We start from the raw sequence: 19,766 nt of genomic DNA, 5'->3' as shown, positions 1-19,766 counted from the left end.
AGCCCCAGCAGGGAATGCTGCTCTCCGCTTCTCCAGACAGGACAGCAAAGTTGAAAGCACTTGGAGGGTTCATAAATAGCAACATCAACACTATTAAGATTTCAGGAGTGGGGAAGGGCTGATAGCTTTTCAACAGATTAATTTCCACATTTGAACATTTCAGAAACCACACGATCTGTCTCTGGGGCCCCTCCTGATGACACTAACAAATAAAGAAATGGAGCCTAGAAGTACAGGGGAAACTGAGAACAGCAGCAGCAGAATTTCATACTTGTAAAATGCTATTTATCCAAAAACTCTGTGGCTTTCTGGAAAGCAGGGCCAGGCAGGTGCTGTTACCCTGAAAACATGGACAAGAATAGCAGAACAGTAATGCTGATCACCTGCACCAAATCTGTCTGCAAGTATCTGCATGGCTGCTTTGAAAACTAGGCTTTAAAACAGTTTATCTGTTATCATTTTGTTGGGTAAAAAACCCGAGCCACCTAAGGTTTCAAGCACTAACAACTATGGAAACTGCCTCTGCAATATAACAAAGGAGTTAAAAACATATATACTTCACTGCAGATCACACCAAAAGAGTTACTTGCTGGGAAACCACATGCAAACCATACGAGGAAAGGAAGTAGTTACAAAAGAAAGATATTGAAATATATGCCTGAGTTAACAAGATTTGTGGGGAAGAACTTTCCATGCACTGCAATAATAGGAAGATATTGTTATTAAAAATAGTCCTCTTCCTTTCTACTAAATAGTGCCCTCATTGATCAAGTAACCTAAGATCAAACAACAGATAACTACAACAAGGTTCCACTGTATAGATTAATTAAATTACACAGGAACATACTGATTCACACAACATATCTTGCCTCCAGCAGAAAATACTTAGGAAGAAAAGGGAGAAGGACAAGTACTTAGTGCCGTTATGTAAAAGAGACAGACAAAATGTCATTTCAGAAAACAAGTAGTGGCTGCATCAAGTAACTAGGTAGAGTAATACTTCAAAACCTGAGGGAAGAGCACTGCAGGGTGTTTCTTGCCCTATTTCTCTCATATTCCTGTTCTGTACTGGCTAGTACAATTCATTCTGACTGTCTGAAGAAGAAAAGCTTGCCAACTAATCTTAGAAGCCAAGGGAGAGAGATTAACAGAGGAAATGAGTGGGTCTGGGCTTCAAAACCCACCTTCTCCAATTTCCCCTTCTTCCATCTAAAGTGTATAACAAAGCTGTTATGAAACCACATGTTGTAGTGGTAAAAAAAACCATTTTGTTCTTTTAAAATCTCCAAGTCAAGAACATGGCCAAAATCATGCCTGAAAGTTGAAGAGGCCTGTCAGAGTTGGCAGGATAAAAAATTCAGGAAAATTAAGAAATTCTCAGCTGGTGGAGATCACTTTAGCTCCTTTAATCCACATTGCTATGCTGATCCACACCAGCTGAAAATCTGAACCCTCTTTTGTCTTGTGCTATTTTTAAGTAGCTAAACTTCAGCTTTGAGTACAATTGTTCAATGCTATGACGTGGTCCTGAAAGACAAGTACAGTGCAAATAAAAAAGAGCCATCACCAACATGTCCCAGTCACTCACCAAATCCTTCACGTGCCCATCAATTCTTATTAGTGCTATTAAATTACCTACAGCTGTTCCCGAGTCTCTGCTGGAAGCTACAAATCCCCCCAAAAGTGGAAACCTTTCAGCTTTTAACATTTCCTCTTTTCAGACCACTTATGCCACCAGTGTTTTCTATTAGTCCCCTTGGTGGCCTGTAACACGATCATTCTGCGAGGGCAAGATGTAAGCCCGGCTTGTGTGTCGCACGTTACCCAACCTCTTCTTCCATCACTTACTCTCCCCAAGAAAATGAAGTGCAGTATCTCTTCCCATCAAGAAATTCCCTTGGTCTCCATGGTGAGAAAAAATTCCCTGGCAGCACCTAGATCTATTAAATCATATAAACTTTGGGAACGAAACTGGGTCTGTTAGATGGGTGATGGCATCTCTCAGACACTCACCAGGGTGACAATGGCACATTCAGCAGTCAGTTGAGCAGCACTGAACAACGTCCGAACAAAGCGGTAAATCTGTTTCTGCTCCGGGTCATGTTTGTCATAATCTGGTGGCACTTCGGATTTCTACGGAAGAAATACTTCCAAATAGGTGACTGAAACAAAGCGAAGCAGACAGAAAGAAAGACAGTTCACATGAAAGGGAAGAAGAGGCAGATGAACTTACCGAAAGGGGATGAAGGTTTTCATCAAAAATATCTAAGAGCATTCTTCCGTCTGTGTCCCTAAAAAGTATTAAAACCAAAGTAGTGTCATTATCTGAACACGACAGCACGCAGCTCTCAGACACAAGCGTATCGTTAAAACTCCACTGCTCATGCTGTGGGGTGCTTAGAAACACTGCAGAAATGTGATTTTTCAAACAGAAGTTGGACCTGTTCTGCCATAAGATTCACGTGTCATATGAAATCCATATTACAAAGTATGCTAAACTTTTCAGCTTTCAATGACAAAGATACACAGCTTTTGTGCTCTCTACTGTGAGGCTTTTTCACAACCTAAGAGGTACTACTATAAACTTACAATAAAATCAGACGAGCTTACTCTCCTTTTCTTAACTTCACCATGTTAATCCTTGCAATCTCTTAATTCTCCCCCCTCCTTTTTTGTCAACATAGTGAATATTTACAAATATGCAACACTATTTTTAGTTATCGTTTAGTTAATAGAGACATACTTCACTTTTAATTTATTTGGAAAACCCTATCCTACTAATGATTTCTGAAAGCACAAAGGAGCACATACAAAAAAAATTCAGCCAAAACAATATTCCTATTCAGTGGTTTTATTTGCTATTTCCCTCTCAGATCCCTGTTGCTCAAGATCAGCATGCACGTTGATGAACCTCCACAAGCCTAACATCCAGCATGCAATGTAAGATTTTTGCTGCGTGTAATCTTGGCACGGACACTAACAACCACAAAAGCGAGTGGTGTAACAGTACCAGTTAGAACTGGACACTTTCTAGACAGATGCATCCATGTGACCTACTTATTACAATCCCATCTTTATTTAGAGCATCCCTGGTACTCCGGTCATAGAGTTCTTAAGAGAGAAACCATGGAATATGTTTTCTATCTTTACTCAACAGCACGTGTCTCTCAGAGCATGCAAACACGAGTTTTACAGCAGATTCATGTCTACAAAATGTACTTATTAGCAGCTAACATTTAAACCTCAACATTTGAAGGTGACATTTTTTCTGTTATAAAACCTGCTAAGACAGGAAATAAACACTTGGGGGGGGGGGGGGGGAAGAGTACCTAAATTAAAGCAAAAAACCAGATTGAGATAATAACTAGAAAATTCCTAATGAGCAAGGATTTTAGGCCAGACACTTTGACCCCTACATAAAAAGGCTAGTTTCTTAATGCAGAAGTAGTGTCACTGGAATCATTGATGTGCTACAGTAAACTGTGGCCCTTCATAACAAGAAGAGAGAAAGAAAGAATTTCCTATTTTATTTCCTCCTGCTGTAGCTGCTGCATGCTATGAAGGCATATTTGATTACCCTAAAAAAAAAAAATCTATCACACACACACACAAAAAAGAGTTGATAGGTTTTCATCTTCATTAGAATAAATTCACAGTTATATTTAAAAAATGAACCATCTACTAATTTATTGAAGCATTTTAATGTTTAGTTTGTTTGGGCTTATTTTATTTTATTTATTGATTTAGCAAATTCACCAATATTTTGCATTCCTCCATAAACAAGGTAGGCGTTACCACTTGTTCAACAGCTAAGCACGACAAAAGCCAATCAACAGAACAATGGTAGGAGACACTGGGAAAAGAAGAAATGGTAACTAGAATGTTACAATCAAATGAAATGTGGGAAACATATGAAAGAATATTCCATTTCATGTATAGTTTCTACAAAAACTGGGATTGGTGAGAGTTTGGAATATTTAGGAAATAATTTAGTTTTCAGCCTACAGTGCAGGATAAAAGGAATAAATAAATATTGTCTGAAAAGAATTCTTCTCTGGCAAAGCAGGTTCTTGACTCATTTTCTGTCAAAATCAACCTTGAGTCTATGTAAGAATTACGGTGGATTCTTACTCCCCACCCCCCATAACGAACCAAAATCTACCACATACGTCAACAACTTCCTTTTCGCCTATAATGGCAGGAAACAGAACACGTGTTTTGCTCTTGCTGTTTCAGCAGCAAGTGCAACTGAATGCTGTTATCGCATGGTCCCTCTGTTCCTAAATCAGAGACAACCGAAGACAGAACAGTCATTTCACATCCTTCATTTCAGAGTCGATAACCGACGTAAGCGAGCCTGCTCCAGCAGCACTGCCGAGACCATCTGTCCCGAGTGCGGCAGAAGGCACATTTTCCCCGGGTGGGCTCCCCACCCCGAGTGGGCTCAGGAGGGAGAAGCAGCAACCAGTTCTTCCTGAATAAATCACCTCTCCATCCCACAAGTGAAAGGACAGAAAGCAAGTTTCCCAAGGAGGTAACACTCAGAATGTAGTCGTTTTCAAGACACTGATGGGGGTCTCTCTATTTTAGAAAGATTTAACCTCTCTGTCTGGTCGTTGTAGATCACATTTGCATCAAGTTCTGTAAGACCACGAATGGGCATATTTTACCGCAGGCAGAAATCAGCTCCACGGCAATCAGTACGGAGCGAGTCTGGTGTACTTTGGCTCTGGATTCCTCCTACTCGAGTGTGAGCTCTTGCTGAAGTTTCTCATCCTTTGTAGTCCCTAATGTGGCCCACTCTCCTAAGCCTTTTACTCAGCTGGCATGATACTTAACAACATTTAAGAATAACTTATTTCCACAAAACTTTAGAGTCTGATTATCTTTGAGATCTCTATTATTTAGTCAAGAGTAGTAAAAATTGACTAGTTCACCAAACTAACCCAGAAATTATGGAGGAAAGGGGAAAAGGGAACCACAGATGGATAAACAAGTAATCCAAGCATGATCACTAATGCCTAATTTCTTGGGAAATGAGATTAAAAATTTGTAAAAAGTTTTCACTCCAACTTTCGCTTCACATATTGCCATGTTTCAGTCAAAGGCCCACTGTCGTCTTGGAAAGTCTTCTAAGAGCTTTCAGCAGGGATCAAGCTCCAAGCCTTTCTGCCCTTGTGCACTTCTAAAGGTTTCTCTATACGTCAGCCTTGTTTCAAAAAGTACGACGGGTTCCAGTGACCTGAAACATGGTCCTGAATGACATACCAGCTTAACTTTACACTTATGAGCAATTCCTTTTGTTCTAGTCGGACTTGTTACAGTCCAGAAGAAAAAAACTGTAAGCGGCTTGTTAGATCAAGATCTAAGTTCTCCAAAACGACACACTGAAAAGCCATGGACACAAAAGTCACTTCAAGTATTTACACAACCTCTCCTTATAAATGTCAGGAAGTATTATTTTATGATACTGTGACAGATCACGAGGGCAGGGAATTCAAGATACAAAAGCACAATTCAACATAAAGAAAGCTAATTTATGTACTGATTTACTTTTTAGAGAACCTATTTTCTATTCAATTTCAACCAGCTTGACTGAGCAGAGATCTAAAACATACTACACCACAAGAGATAAGCCAGGACCTGCTCTGTTTCTGAGGCATCTTGAGTCATATCTATTAATAATGTCACTCTAATTTTACTTCAAAATCCATTAACTGATCACTGATTTACACAGTGAAGTTGACAAAGGTGTAGCTAAAAATAAATCTGAAAGACACTATTCAGATTTCTCTATATGTAATTGCAACATATGCAACAATGCAGAAGTGCCCAGTGCACATAAAACCAAACACTGAATCATCAAAGTTTTTCAATGCTGAACTGTACTTCCAGATTTTTATAGCATAATTCTCTAATTTTTATTTTTCTAAGGAAAATAATACATATAAAAATACAAAAGAATATGTTTCTCATTTATAGTATGGAAAATAAGAAAACTACTACCCAAAAACATTTTGAAAGAAACAGAATATGGATTTTTAGTGTTTGGGCACTTCGTTTGTTTTGATTAAAGATATCTTCAGTACAAGCTTTCATTATTCACATACCTGTTTTTGATGTGGTAATATATTGCAAGAGCTACACTGTAAAGAAAAATACAGAGTTAACATCTCAGGACTGTCAAATTATATTATTTGTCATATTAATATGCAAATTTAAAACCTAGCACAACGCATGACAAATGGTATGCTTAATAGCCTATTTTCTTCTGTTCACTGTTAGATACCAGGAAAACTGCTGTAAACAGACAATTTTATAATATTTTTTCAGCATACTCCAAGTGCCTCCTTTTCACTAGTAATGAATTACCAAGCTGCACATACCTTCCGTTTAACGCCCTACTCCACTAAAGTCAATGACAAAACTCCTACTGCCTTCCAAAGTTGAAGATAAAGCATCGCAGGCATCGGGACATTCTCTTTTATTGTTTGCTAATGCTGCCAGGCTAACATGAAACGTTTTAATCACCATTGGCTTACGATGTTATATTCAAATCCATTAACTTTTGGCTGTCTTTCTATGTAGTTACTCACAAACCAGACTCAAATACCAGGCTCCTACAGTTTTATGGCATCAAGTTACTTATTTTAACTCAGGAAAGACGACTCCCTAAATCCATTATGCATCTCCCATGTTCTCAACCAAACACCAAGGTACCTCTGTTTATATTCTGTGCAAAGACAAAAAGTGTCCTTATATCCACAGAAAGCTAAGATTTTAATCACCTGCACAACTAACTGATCTCATTCACATTTGAGACTGAAGAAAATTAAGACACAGCTACTCATGGTTATTCTCTAGTTTCCAACTCACGACTGACTCCAGCTTTATCTAAGGACACATACTTTACTCATGATAGAGCTTTATTGAAGGATAAAGCAGAACCAGCACCCGTCCTCCTTGTTCCGGCAGCATAAAACCCAGTCAAGGCTAAAGGGGAAGGAGGAGGGAGTTCAACAATTCTGTTTGTTGACAATTTGTCTTGTCAGTGATTCACTGTAAGATGCTTATGTCTTATACTGATGCAAAAGTACCACCCTTTTCCTTTCCATAAAAGGCCTTTTAAAAGGGTCAATTGGTTGCTCTGTAATTTTATTCCAGAATTTTTACATGAAAATTGACATACTGCCTGTTAGGAAAACATGATGTTGGAGCTACCCCATCAGTAGAATTTTCAATTATTTCAGGTTTGGTTGTCGAGCTTTTTTTGAACAGCCATGTAGTGGAAAGTATTTTTTCTTAGTTGAAAGTAAATATATTTTACTAACTTTGTATAAGCATTACAGCCTTTACCTGGCTGCATTAGAAGTTTTTAGATCATAAATGCTTTTTAAATTTCATTTTTTCTGTAGATACATATTTAAGGAATGAAGAAATACTGTGTGCTGCGGACATTTAAAGGACACAGTCCACACCAAACACAAAAAACACATTTATGAATGAATTTAATTTGACTGAAAACTATTCACAAAATGAATTACTCCTAAAATTTAATTTTAAATTATGCCCCTAGAAACACACACGCAGCTCCAGTTCACTTTATGAAAGCAGATGCAGGAATCTATGTGCAGAGCTCTGCTCGGTGCCCATATGGTTGCTTTTATAACAAAATGTCATATTAAGTTTAGAAAATATTTACTATTTAGAAATCCGTATCAGAATCAGAAAGTCTTTCAGAACTGTAATAGATTAACTCAGACCAAGTTTCATTCTGCTTTTCATACGCCGGTTCAGCCTGCACTCAAGTGTGCAGGGAAGAAGGTTATGGAGCTTCCCATCACTCTACCCCGGCCACCCCACCCGTGCTGCAGGTCTCCAGTAGATGCATGAATATTTTAAACACACCAACGCGTAATATGACTGAAAAGAAATAAATGAGCAGGCCAAAATACGTCCCTCATAGATTATCTACGTGCAACAGCCATTTATCTGCAGAAACTGCCAGGATGGGGGCAAGAAACGAAGTTGTACTACAACAGCAATAACCCTGCAGTCTCCCCACCCTTAAATCTGTTCAGTGTGCAGCCAGACACAGAGAAGAGGAGGAGACGACTCCTCACCCCGAGGCCTCACGTGCCAGAGTCCAGTTTCTCACCCCACACAACCCCTTTTCAAACCCGCTGACCCCTCGCAGCTTCCAACCCTTGCCACGCCGGCAGCCTGGCCCCAGCCCCGCACGCCACCCCCCACCCGCGTCGGCTCGTCCCGCCTGACGGGTGCCCCCTCCTCCCTGCGGCCCTGCCCCCGCGCGCTGCCCGCGCCTCTCCCGCGCCTCGCCCCCAGCTTGCCCTTCCGTCTCCCCTTTCACGAGGCTGCTGCTGGCCACCGTGGCCCGCTGAAAACGCTGCTCGGCTGCTGCGGCCACCTGAACCCGGCTCTTCTTTCCAGGAAGAGCCTCAGTTCGGATGCAAAAAGGGACCTGAAACCCACCCAAAAGGCTGCGCTTGCAAAAATCTGCATGCAAAGAATTTTAGAGCAGAGAGGAAAAAAAATAAACAACTCAAAACCAAAAAACTTTTTTCCTATGTTCATCTGAATTATTTTTAAGTTACTAATTAAAGAAACCTGAGGAAAAGCAAGACTGTATTTCAGGCAGAAATAGCTGCTGAGGTGTTAGGTGTCAGTCTGACTGCAAATCCCTTCTCCACTCCCCTCTTTTTTCCTTAAATAGAAAAATTAAGAACATGTTTTAGTGACTACCAACATTACAAACTCCTTTGGATGTGTTAGTCTGAATATATTTGACTCTTATGCAAGTAGTTCTTACACAGAAATGTGTAAGATTTTGTATTAATGCACAGATTTTTGTATTAATAAATTTTTGCATTTGAGTACACCCAGGTAACTTTCCTACAAACAACTCGAGAGTTTATCAGCGATCGTAATAAGCAAACAGCATAAAATGCCTGAGCATTTGTTCTCTCATTTTTTCCCCTTACTGTACAAAATGTGAAGAACAATACTCTATATCATTTCTCTTAAAATATAAAAAGGCACCAGTGAAACCTGAAATGATCATCTGAGACGTCACACAAGGGTAAGCCCATATGCACATCACATAAAAAACTCCTCACTGCTGTGTAACAAACTGCCAGTGCCCTTGTACTCAGTAAGGAAATTAATCTGGAGGCAATTAATTTCCATTTCAAACAGAAAACTGGAAGAAAAGCTTAGCAAATGAGCATTTTCTCATGAACAGAAAAGAGCTCTTCAATTTTAGATAATTCTGAAAAGCTGCATAAACAAGTACCCAAGTAAGTTTTAAGGAGTCATCCAAAGCAAGTACGCAGTTGAACGTTGAAGCACAAGGATTTCAGCTGCTGGAATCTGAGATGCTTAACTGCTGCTTTCTATTGGGATGTGCAGTATTGGGGGGTTGATTCTGTATGGACATAAAATAAGAGTAATACCCTTTGCTCATCCTATTCACTGCCTCGGAGGTACGATTGGATTAAATACACTTACTACTTCAAAAACTAAAACCTTTGAAGCTTGCTTAGTAATGGTTCAGAAATATGTATACATAAATACATATATATATATATGTAGGTTTTAGCAAAAAAGAGAAAAAACAAATATAAAACCCACCATTTGATGGTATACTTGAGGTTTGGTTGACTGACTGTGCTGTCATCCAGGAAAATAGTGGAGCAGGAACTGTACTTCCTTCTCAACTGCCCAGGAGGATGCTATGAAAAACATGCAAAAGAACAATGGCAATTATGTAATACCAAAGCATTTTTCTGAGGACATGCAAGAATTTAGAAAAAACAAATTTCTCTGCCTCTCACAATGACGCACAGTGTAATGTGATCATGTTTTGAAGCAGTTCAGAAAGTTCAGAAATAATTACCAGTCCAACAGTCACAATCCCTGCCTGAGCCTTGACTAACGCTTTCAATTCCCAATCTCCCCTCCGCCCCTCCTTCCCCAAAACCATGCAAATTTTTTTGTGCAGAATTACTCAAATACATACATACATACATTTGGAAAGCAAAGATGAACAAGACCTATGTTTCTGTCCTCATTCCAAAAGAGTAGGTGGAAGAGTGAAAAAGAAATCATGTTAACAATGAAGACTGATTTAAAAACAGATACAAAACCATGCTTGGAGAAAAAAGAATTAAAAAAACCAAAACAACAAACCCTAACAGAATGAAGTAGGGGAAAAAAGTCTTTACAGTAAAACTACTAAAAATCTCTAAAAATTAATAGGGAAAATTCAGAAAAATTAATTAGACAGGAAGAAAATTGATAAAATAATTAATAAAAATACATCAAAGTATGTAAGAGAAAGTGGATATGCAAATAAAAAAGAAACACCTCTTAATAGAAGTTTTCAACAGATTTCAATCCTATTTCTGCACTACCTTAGGAAAACATTGGAAAGCTCAGCTACAAAATGACATTTGACAACGCTACTTATTTCCGAAGACTTTTTGTTGAGAGGGTTTCTCCTTCAGCTGTTTAGAGCAGCCAGCACCCCACTGGTCTAAAGAGAACAGTTTCTTCATATCAGCTAATGGCTATCACAGTCATTATGCTCTTTGATTTTATCCTTGCTTACTCTACCTACACTAGTGAATAACTTGACCAAGAACCTGTGTCAGGAAAGTTAAGCCCAGTCAAATTACATGTTTAACTTGCGACAGAATAGGTTTAAAATTCAGTTGGCACATCAACATGGGAATTTTAATTTGCCTTACAATGAATGTTGTTTCCAGTGTTTCAGTGGAGAGACCAATGTCAATACCATCAGTGGAATCCACAGGCATTTACCAGTTCAGACCAACCGAGTATTCTAGGCTACAGTTCTGTACTACCTCAGTACTTCTTCCCCTGCCTGATTTCCAAAACAGGTCTTATTACAAGCGCCAGCACTCCATCACCTCACTAACAATTAATTTTCCATAGGCAGTAGACTTAGCAGCATTCATTAGATACAGAACATATAGACTCCTGGTAAAACCTACGTGCATCTGACTCATCTTTCAGTTTTTCCCAGCTATGAGTGAAAGAGCAATCGAAGTCTTCTGTTAATTGAAAAAAAGAAAAAATATTCTGAAGCTGTTGCAATTGTAGAAACATTATGTTCTAATGATTTTAAAGCTCACCAACAAATTCTATCAATGTCCCCCATTTGACCAATAAAATCATAGGCTAAACTGCTTTTCTTGGAAGTGGAAAAAGTTTATTGAGAAAATAAAATTATCCCTTCTCAAAAATTCTCCAGGAGTTTGGAAAGGTACTTCCTAATACTTTGGAAGCTCACAATCCATGTATCTTCCAAGCTATTATATGTTGAGCAAGGCAACAAACTTTATTAATTCCATAAAATGTATTACCTAGCATTGATGTATACAGAGAGAATTATTAGGGGACTGGTGATTTATAGCTTTTATTCTACCATAGCTTAGTTCAAATTTCTGAATTAGGCTGTTGAGTATATTCCATGGGCATGATAAAGGCAAAGCAACTTAAAAACAGCTGAAAATGAGACTGCTTAGCAACTGAAAAAAAGGGAGAGGTACAGACATTTCAGCATAATTTAAAAAAAATTAAAGCATATGGGAAGTTTTAATTCTACATTTTAAATGTCAACATGTTTTAAAGCTTTAGATAAAATTTAAGATAAATGGACTGGATTCATTCAAGACAAGCATGAGTGAAAAACAGAAAACAACTCTGTAGCAACACTACTATCAGATTTAAATTTTCTTACGTAAACAGCACTCTAACATTTGATACATGTCAATAATTAGAGCCACGCACCTTATTTCTGAAAGTACCACATCACAGAACTCTCCACGGTTTTCAGCCCACCTTACACTTCGTTAGGCTTAGAACTTTTCACACTCCAGAAAAATATGTGGTGTCTCATGCCTCACTTTCTGTTCATAACAACTTGGCAGGAAGGGGTACCTCTCCCAGTCTGAAAAATGGTGCCAAGTGTAAATCTACTATCTTGGGTATATATACACATTTGTGCCATGTGAATAACTATCCTATCAGTAGATCAACATTCCCATTCCCAGCTTCTACTCTGACGTCCAACTGCAGCCATATGGTATGCCAGGTAACAGATTTTCTGCCTTTTCCAAATTCCTGAAAAACACCCTCAGTTTCATATTCTAGCTTGACGAAGCCAGAAGACATCTTAAGTCCCACAGTGCAGTCAAGTAGGCTTTTCTCAACCTCCATAAAATGCTGCACAGGAACCTTCTCCATCCTTGCAAAGGACAAAAGCATAGTGAGCATCACCTCAGTATTGGGCAGTGTCCCATACAGAAACCCTCTTCTGCGTCCGTGTCAATGGAATAAGTCCACCAAAAACCGTACAAGAACTTAAAGCCTTCACATTTCAAATCTGTCATGTCTGACCACAAAAATCTTCCATGTAGACAAGTCAGAGAGGCTCTAAGAAAGAATATAGAGCCTTTGAAGAAACTAGCCAAACCCTCTAACATTAATGGGATCCTCCTCAGGTTCTGTCCCACCTTTAAGGCTGACATGGGGGGAAGGAGGACTGGTATAACTCCTTTTGTAAATCTTCATATGGAAACATTACTGTGAGTCCAGGACACATGTGGAGTCTTGACAATCTCTGCTATTACAAATATTTACAAATTAAAAGCACCTTATTGACACCAAGTGGGATTCACTTTAAATGTACTTCAACTTGCAGTAGTAATATTTGTGTACCCAAGCTGAGATTCAGTAGATGACATGCTTCTCAACTTCACCAAGACTTCTGACTTGATCTTGCATAAAATTCTCAAAGGGCAGAACAAGGAATACATGGTTGGTAAAAACTGCTTGGGAAACTGTACTCTGGTTACCCAGGGATCATTTCAAACTAGAAGATTGAAGTAAGGGACATTCCACAGAGGTCTGGTCTACTCAATATAAAATACTGAGCAATAACTTTGACAACAGAATCAACATATTCTTTACTGTATTTGCAGCCAGCATTAACTTGTGGAGGACTGAATAAAATTTTTAGAAAACAAGGTTACAATCCAGAACAATCTTGGCAAATTTGGGAAGTTGTCTGCACAAAAATATATCTCTGCAATCCATTAAGAACAGACGTAAGGCTGTACACTCAGAGAAGAACCATCTGTCTAAATATAACACAGCAAGCAACTGTCAAGGCTGTCATCAAAAGGATGTGCAGATCACATGACAACAAATTCACTCTTAGGAAAAAGGAAAATATCATACAGGATTTTCACATAAAGTTACCATGTATATAACAGGATGGAGCACCCTTCCACTCTGCTCAGCTGGAATATTACATCCAGTTTTGACCATCATGTTCCAAGAAAGATAAATTGATTTCAGAGAGTCAAGAGGACAGAGCAGCAAGATTAATCAGAGGTTTGAAAAACTTGATTTAGAAGGAAAAAATGAAAGACTAGAGAGGTTTTCTCCAGGAACAAAGTAATAGTCTTGGCCTAAAGTCATGTTGAAGGGAGTTCCAAAGAAGGGAATGTTGTTCTCCATGACTATTGTGGATGGGGTAAGAAAGAGCAGGCTTATATAGAACTAGAAAAATTAAGATTGGTCATGAAAGTATGAGAGGAGGTGATGGCAAAAAAACCCCACCCCAAACCATCACCTTTTTCTACTGGTAGGCATAGCTTGAGTGACTTGAACAGTGACAGAATCTCCACCACTGAAAGTTCCAAAGAAGAGGTAAAACAAACATATGCCAGGAATATCTTTGGTTTCTTGCCTCAGAGCATCTGACTGAATAACCTCTTGAGATGAGTTCTGGAACAATTATCTATCATTCTGTGATTTCTTTTGTTGGAGAGGATTCATAGCTCTTTCCTCCAGAAGCAGTTGTTATTTTTCTCATTTCAACCAAAGACTTATAATTAAGAAATGCTGGCAATGTAGGTTACAATTAACACATAGTAGCCGTTTTGTGGAATTTCTTTCTTTACAGAAAAAATGTATAATGGAAAAACTGCTTTATAACTTGCTAAGCTTTTACATGTGTTACAGAACAAGTTCTAAGAGTCAACTTAAAGCCAGGTGTTTCTAGCTCTTAAAAATAGCACAGCTAGTATTAAAGAAATATCTCTGCTTTATTTTTCTCTGTGCTTCATCCTGAAACTTTCCAACTTTCCAAATCACGTTTGTTTTAAGATGTTTGAACAATACAATTTACTTGAAGCTTACATAAATTACTTATCAGAAATAGAATGGCTTAGTTTGCCTCGGTTTTTATCTGCCTTTTTTGCTAAGAAAAGTAAACTAAGTCAAAACCATACAAGCTCTGCAGAACTCTTTCTACATACCTGCTATGAGAGGAATCATAACAGATTCCTAAGTAATTCACAATGAGCATACACAAAAGGATGGATTTTTCTCAGGTTCCATTTTAGCATCACCCAGAAATTAAAAATTAAACCTAAATTGGTGGGGAAAGGGAAAGTCTTCCTATTTCTTTTGTTAAAATAGTCACTTCAGGGTGTTTCTGGGTAGAAATATCTACCAGACGGGTGCCTACTTGACCAAAACCCACACTCAGATTTGACCAAAGGGGTACCAGCCAGCTCTGTCCTGGGAGCTCTTTAGCAACACTAGTATGGCACTCTGCCCTGATGCTCAGCAGGATTTGTTCATTTGGGTGCAACACTTCCCTAATGAAGCTATACAGCTTTTGTACCACGGCTGGCCTTCAGCCAGTCAGCCTCCAGTTTGGCAGAGCAGCTTCAGCCTTTGTCAGTGTTCTTTTGCACTTGTCCGTCAAAAGATAATTTGCAGCTTCTGTCCTAAATAATGACAGTACTGTCTCTTCTTCCATCAAACCAGGTGTAAGTTATTGCATGATTTTAAAAGATACTATTAAATAGCATTTTCCCCCCGTGGAAAAATTGAGGCCTGCTTGCACCCGTCTGTGGAGACATGCCCATTAGCTTCCAGGCAGCAGAGGCTGGCCAAAACGCTAACAGGCAAAGCTGGCATGTGAAAGTACACATGAAGCCAAATTACAACAGCAAGCAAAAATACCAGGACTGCTTCTGACTCAGAAAAGGAAGGTTCCTATCTTGGGGATCTTCTATTGCTTCGGGACATGATTTAGTTCTGACAACATTTTTCACAGGAAAACATGATTTTACAACAAAGTGTTTCCAAAATCAAGCAAGCCATGCAACACAGTTCTCTGCACAACTCTGCAAAGCTCTTCATTTACTTTCATCTTGCGTAATTTGGTACTACAGCACAACCGTCTACATTTAGTGGCTAGATATGGGTTTATTCACCTGAACAAAAGCTACAGAAAACTGCACCATTGTCTGCTCACCCTTCTCTGCCAACATCTACAATAAAAAAAGATCCAATACAACCACTCTTAAGTAATACCCATTGCACCTCATCAGTCTATGACATGATTCAACCTTGTCCTCAGTTGATTAGTCTCACCAATCTTTGATAATGTTCAAAACTGATGCCTTAGACTAGATCTGTACTTGCAAGTTTTTTTGCTCTCAAAGCTTGACCCTACTCATGCCTACTGCAGAAAACTAGGTCAGAGGACCACCGAACTCTTGGGGGCTCAGCAACCATTGGTAAACTCTTCTGCAGCACACACAGGCCTTGCTTAACCACTGATAAAGCACCCTGTTTTACAAACCTGAAAAGATTAAATATTTCTTTGAACACTAAAAGCAGCTCAAAGGCTTATATTTACATAGAGTATAATTGCTAGTGTTGTGCAATTTGACCAGAGGGACTTTACTAAGCTCCCAGCACAGCAAGTATCATATAGCAACCTTGCAAAAACTCTCCTGCGTGCTCTCATTCTACCTTAAAAGTTATCTTTTGTTCTTCTCCCTACAAAAGTGTGATGCTTCATATAACTTATTGCCTTGAGGCCGATAGGAGAGGTAAAATTCTTCACCCTAGAGGAGAGGAAAAGAAGCAAGGGGCTGAAAGATATTAGAAAAAACATTTCAAACAGTAAATTTAGGTAAGCCATTAAAGAAAACTTGTCCATTCTAACTTATTAGAAGCCTGAAATAGCATCTTAAACAGCATCTGTCGGGAATGGCATCAGCATAGGGAATCTGCTAGATAGGCCAGATGGCCTATAAAAGGCCCCCTCTGGACCTGGTGGGTTTGGTTTTTTGTCATCTTGCAATGGAGAGGAGCAAAGCCCAGATTAAGCAATCTCTAGGAGAGCTTCAAGAGCACCTGAGAAGCCTGTAATCTATGTTCCAGTTTATCTTGTTCTTCTCTCTGAGTAAGAAATGTTAATTAAAATATTTATTTTGGAATTTGGACAGCAATTACAAACCTCTACAATAGCCAGCCTCAGGCAGTCCACTTAAAAACAACATTTCGCATTTTATGTTTTGCTTTGCATTTTTCATGGATTAAACTACTTTTCAGACTATGTTCCCATTTCAGCATGTATCATATTTACTCTTATAATCACTAGCTGGAAGTGTTTGATTAACCAGTCACATGCATAGTAGTTTTATGACAGGTAAGCAGAGCAGCCTCTTTATCCAATCTGTCAAGGAAATTCGGAGGCTATACAGGAGCAAATACCATACATCATTTCAAGCATGCAAAAAGGCCCACGGAAATTGCTCATGCCACACCACATACAGCAAAGGACCCCTCGGTTCTGCGCTAGTCCCCATCAGCAAGACTGCCGCTGGGAAGAAGCCGCCCCTCATGTGAATCACTACAGCATCACGTACAGGGATTGGGGTTCTGACATGAATGATGCCCAAGAACTTTTCCCCAGGATATTAAAAAATTTTGGGCTATACACAGATGTTAGTTTTTCTACTTGGAATGATAAAAACAGAATTGTCTGCTGGGATTTGAACATGCAGTTACCGGGTAGCAGACAGCGCAAGTCATGTCCAGATCCCTAAACAAGACGATACCGAAAGGAAACTGTTGCTACAAGGTTGATTAAGAGTCTCCAGAATAAAAAATAAATGCTGAAGAGAGATATTACTTCCCTTCTTCCCTTTATCTTCCTTCCCTTTTCCTTCCCTTTATCTTCCTTCAGAAATATTCCAATATGCAAAAAAAAATCCCTTCTTTTTAATGGATATTACTGCTTATAAACACAGATTCAACTTTAAGAACATATCTTGTCAAGAAGAGAAGAAGGTACTTTGGCAAACATTCTCATCTTGTCTGAAAGGGAAAATTTCTAGAAAAATTTGATGGAGAAAATAACTTCTCTCTCCCTGCTCCTTTCCCCTACAAAAAAATAATCACCCAGTACAAAGAACTAGCTACTGCAAACACTAATAAAAAATTCACTCTTTCTCCATCCACCCCCCCAAAAAAACATAAAACACGTTTTCCTGTTTGCTTTCCTTGTACAGGCAGAGACACTGATGTAATCTCTCCTCTCTGAAAAAGGAAACACCTCTATCTCAGTCTGCATCTTTATCCCCCTCAGCAGCTTGACTAAGCAGATAGTGCACACCGAAGCAGCATTAAAGCCGTAACAAAAAAGAAGAACTGCCAGTTCAGTGGGAAAGGGAAGTAAAGTCTGCTGCAACTGCTTAGAAATTATAAGAGGCTGGAAGAAAGCTAACGCTCCAGGTACACTGTAGGTAGGTAAAGGATCCAGCACCATCTCCGACCTGTCGCCTGTCTCCCTGGACTCTGTGGGAAGACTGAGAGATGACAGTTTCTCCATAGCACCCTGTCACCCCCCCTTTCATTCCTTCCCCCTTGCCTTTCCCATCCCAAAAAAAGAACAGCTGCTGGCTTCTCCCATCACACCTACTGACAAGATGAATCGGAAATTTGGCAACTGCCAGCCCTTGACAAAGCACATTAAATCAAAGCAGGAACCCTCCATTTGTATTTGGAGATGAAAGGAAACTATTCAGCCAGTTAAAATATTCTACAAACTAGAGCAAGCAAGAAAGGAAAAGAACAGTGGTGTTATCATGCAGAGAAAGTGCATTTTTAAACAAATAAGAGTCAGTATTAATTCATTAAATTCATTTTTTCATACGTAACATTTTGAAACGGTATTTGTAGAAACTACTGTTCTTATCTATTACTAAACAGAACTAGACAAGCAGTTAAAGAAGAAAAAGTAGAACATTTCTTGATACTTCTCTGGCTAGCCAGCCACCCTGATCATTTGGGAGATGTTCAACTCTTCCTGCAAAATAACCAGTAAGATAGTGCACAAAAGGATAAAAATATTTTGTTGCTCATCTTGGTTATTTTTCACAAAAGGAGGGAAGTATAAAAGACTTATAAAAGGAAAAAAAAGATGACGTTATGGAAAAACCACAAAAGAGAAGAGTGCCGCATTATGGTGAGGAGTTGTAAAAGGAAGACAAAACAGCACTTCAAAATTTGTCCTCTGGCTTGTTTCCTCCAGAGCAGATGTGAGGCCCCAGAACTTCACATCAACAAGGAAACAGATGAGTAGCAACAGCTCTTGTTAGAAACGCACTTAGCACACACTGAAAAATGGTGGAAAAGAACTGATCAACCAATAGGGTATATCATAAATTTGCTCATCATGTAAAAACTTGTCACATACAATTTTTAATTTTAACTATTCTCTCACATTTCTTCAAACAAGGTATTCTAGGAAAATTACAATGGTTCCCTGCAGTCTACAAACCTAAACACAGTTCCCAGTCAAAGGCAGCAACCACTTCAAAAATGATCACCAGTTTGTGCGTCAGCTTTAGCAGACTGAATATTTAGGAGGTGCTGAATGAATACTCACAGGTGTGCTGAAGTAACAACTTCAATATCACGTGCTACATTTGAAAATATAGCTTATTGATGAGTATTGGCTAAAAAACTTAACTGACTTGTAAGGGGACACACAGAGAAAGCCATGGTAAGGACTTCAGCTTCATAAAGGTTATTTTTGTCTTTGTAATTCTGAAGTACTTTGTAAGTGCAAGTAAGTCAGACTTAAGGTAGCGGTAAACCAGACTACTGGGGGAAGTTTACATTGCTGCAACCTTAGCCAATGCTTTGAATGATACTTGAAAAGAAGAAGTTAGGAAAAGGTACCGTGCTTAGGGTATTAGCTGCATAAGCTCCCAACAACACAATTCCCCAGTGATATCATCACCCTTCCCTTTTCTGCAGTAAGTCCAGCATTGCCTAAAAATATTTTATACCAGGGTTTGCCATAGCGTGCTTCCAGCAGCATTTGTAATAGTCATCTTTGTGCTTTCCGCCAGAGGAATCCACTTGCAGCCTGCCTAATGCAGAACTCATCTCTTACATGACATGAAGAGATTCACAACATGTGAGAATTTCGTCCATGACACAAGGTAGACTGTCACAGAAACTCAGTTAATACCTTGCTTTGCAATGTCTAAATATTCTTCTTTTTTTTTGATTGAGCCCTCCCAAGTTTGAGGCTAAAAAGGATGCTGGAAGTTACTGAGCACACATTATTAAGTTTACAGGAACCCAGTACACTAGCCTCACAAGTAATTTTATAACAATATAATTGCACTGCAAACCACCCTCACACGCACTGTAAACAATGGAAATTTTTACAGGGGAATAGAAGGTGAGAAGCACTGAGAATATCTGCTACCCTGGTGGGGCCAAGGCTTTTATAAGCCTTACAGTAACTCATGACTTCTCAAAATCTTAACTGGGAAACTGAAAATCTCAGCTTGCTTTTGAAGCCAAGCAGTAGTTTCAGAAACACTCAG

At 39.0% G+C, this 19,766-nt stretch overlaps 1 protein-coding gene across 3 annotated transcripts in view; it reads right to left on the bottom strand.

The window, feature by feature from the left end:
* Positions 1 to 19,766, bottom strand: part of CCNY (cyclin Y) — a gene marked incomplete at both ends in the record, with an annotated part of 128,300 nt that overhangs the window by 22,917 nt on the left and 85,617 nt on the right. For all 3 annotated transcript variants that reach the window (XM_082015496.1, XM_082015497.1, XM_082015498.1), the window contains 4 exons: positions 2,014 to 2,133; positions 2,234 to 2,291; positions 6,111 to 6,146; positions 9,652 to 9,752. In XM_082015496.1, coding sequence (XP_081871622.1) covers positions 2,014 to 2,133; positions 2,234 to 2,291; positions 6,111 to 6,146; positions 9,652 to 9,752 — 315 coding nt within the window. The remainder of the gene's footprint in view (positions 1 to 2,013; positions 2,134 to 2,233; positions 2,292 to 6,110; positions 6,147 to 9,651; positions 9,753 to 19,766) is intronic.

Source organism: Phaethon aethereus (genome assembly GCF_964289735.1).
Source record: "Phaethon aethereus genome assembly, chromosome: 2".
Lineage (NCBI taxonomy): Eukaryota > Metazoa > Chordata > Aves > Phaethontiformes > Phaethontidae > Phaethon > Phaethon aethereus.
The sequence above is the reverse complement of the archived record's forward strand: the minus strand, read 5'-3'. Positions and strand labels throughout refer to the sequence as shown.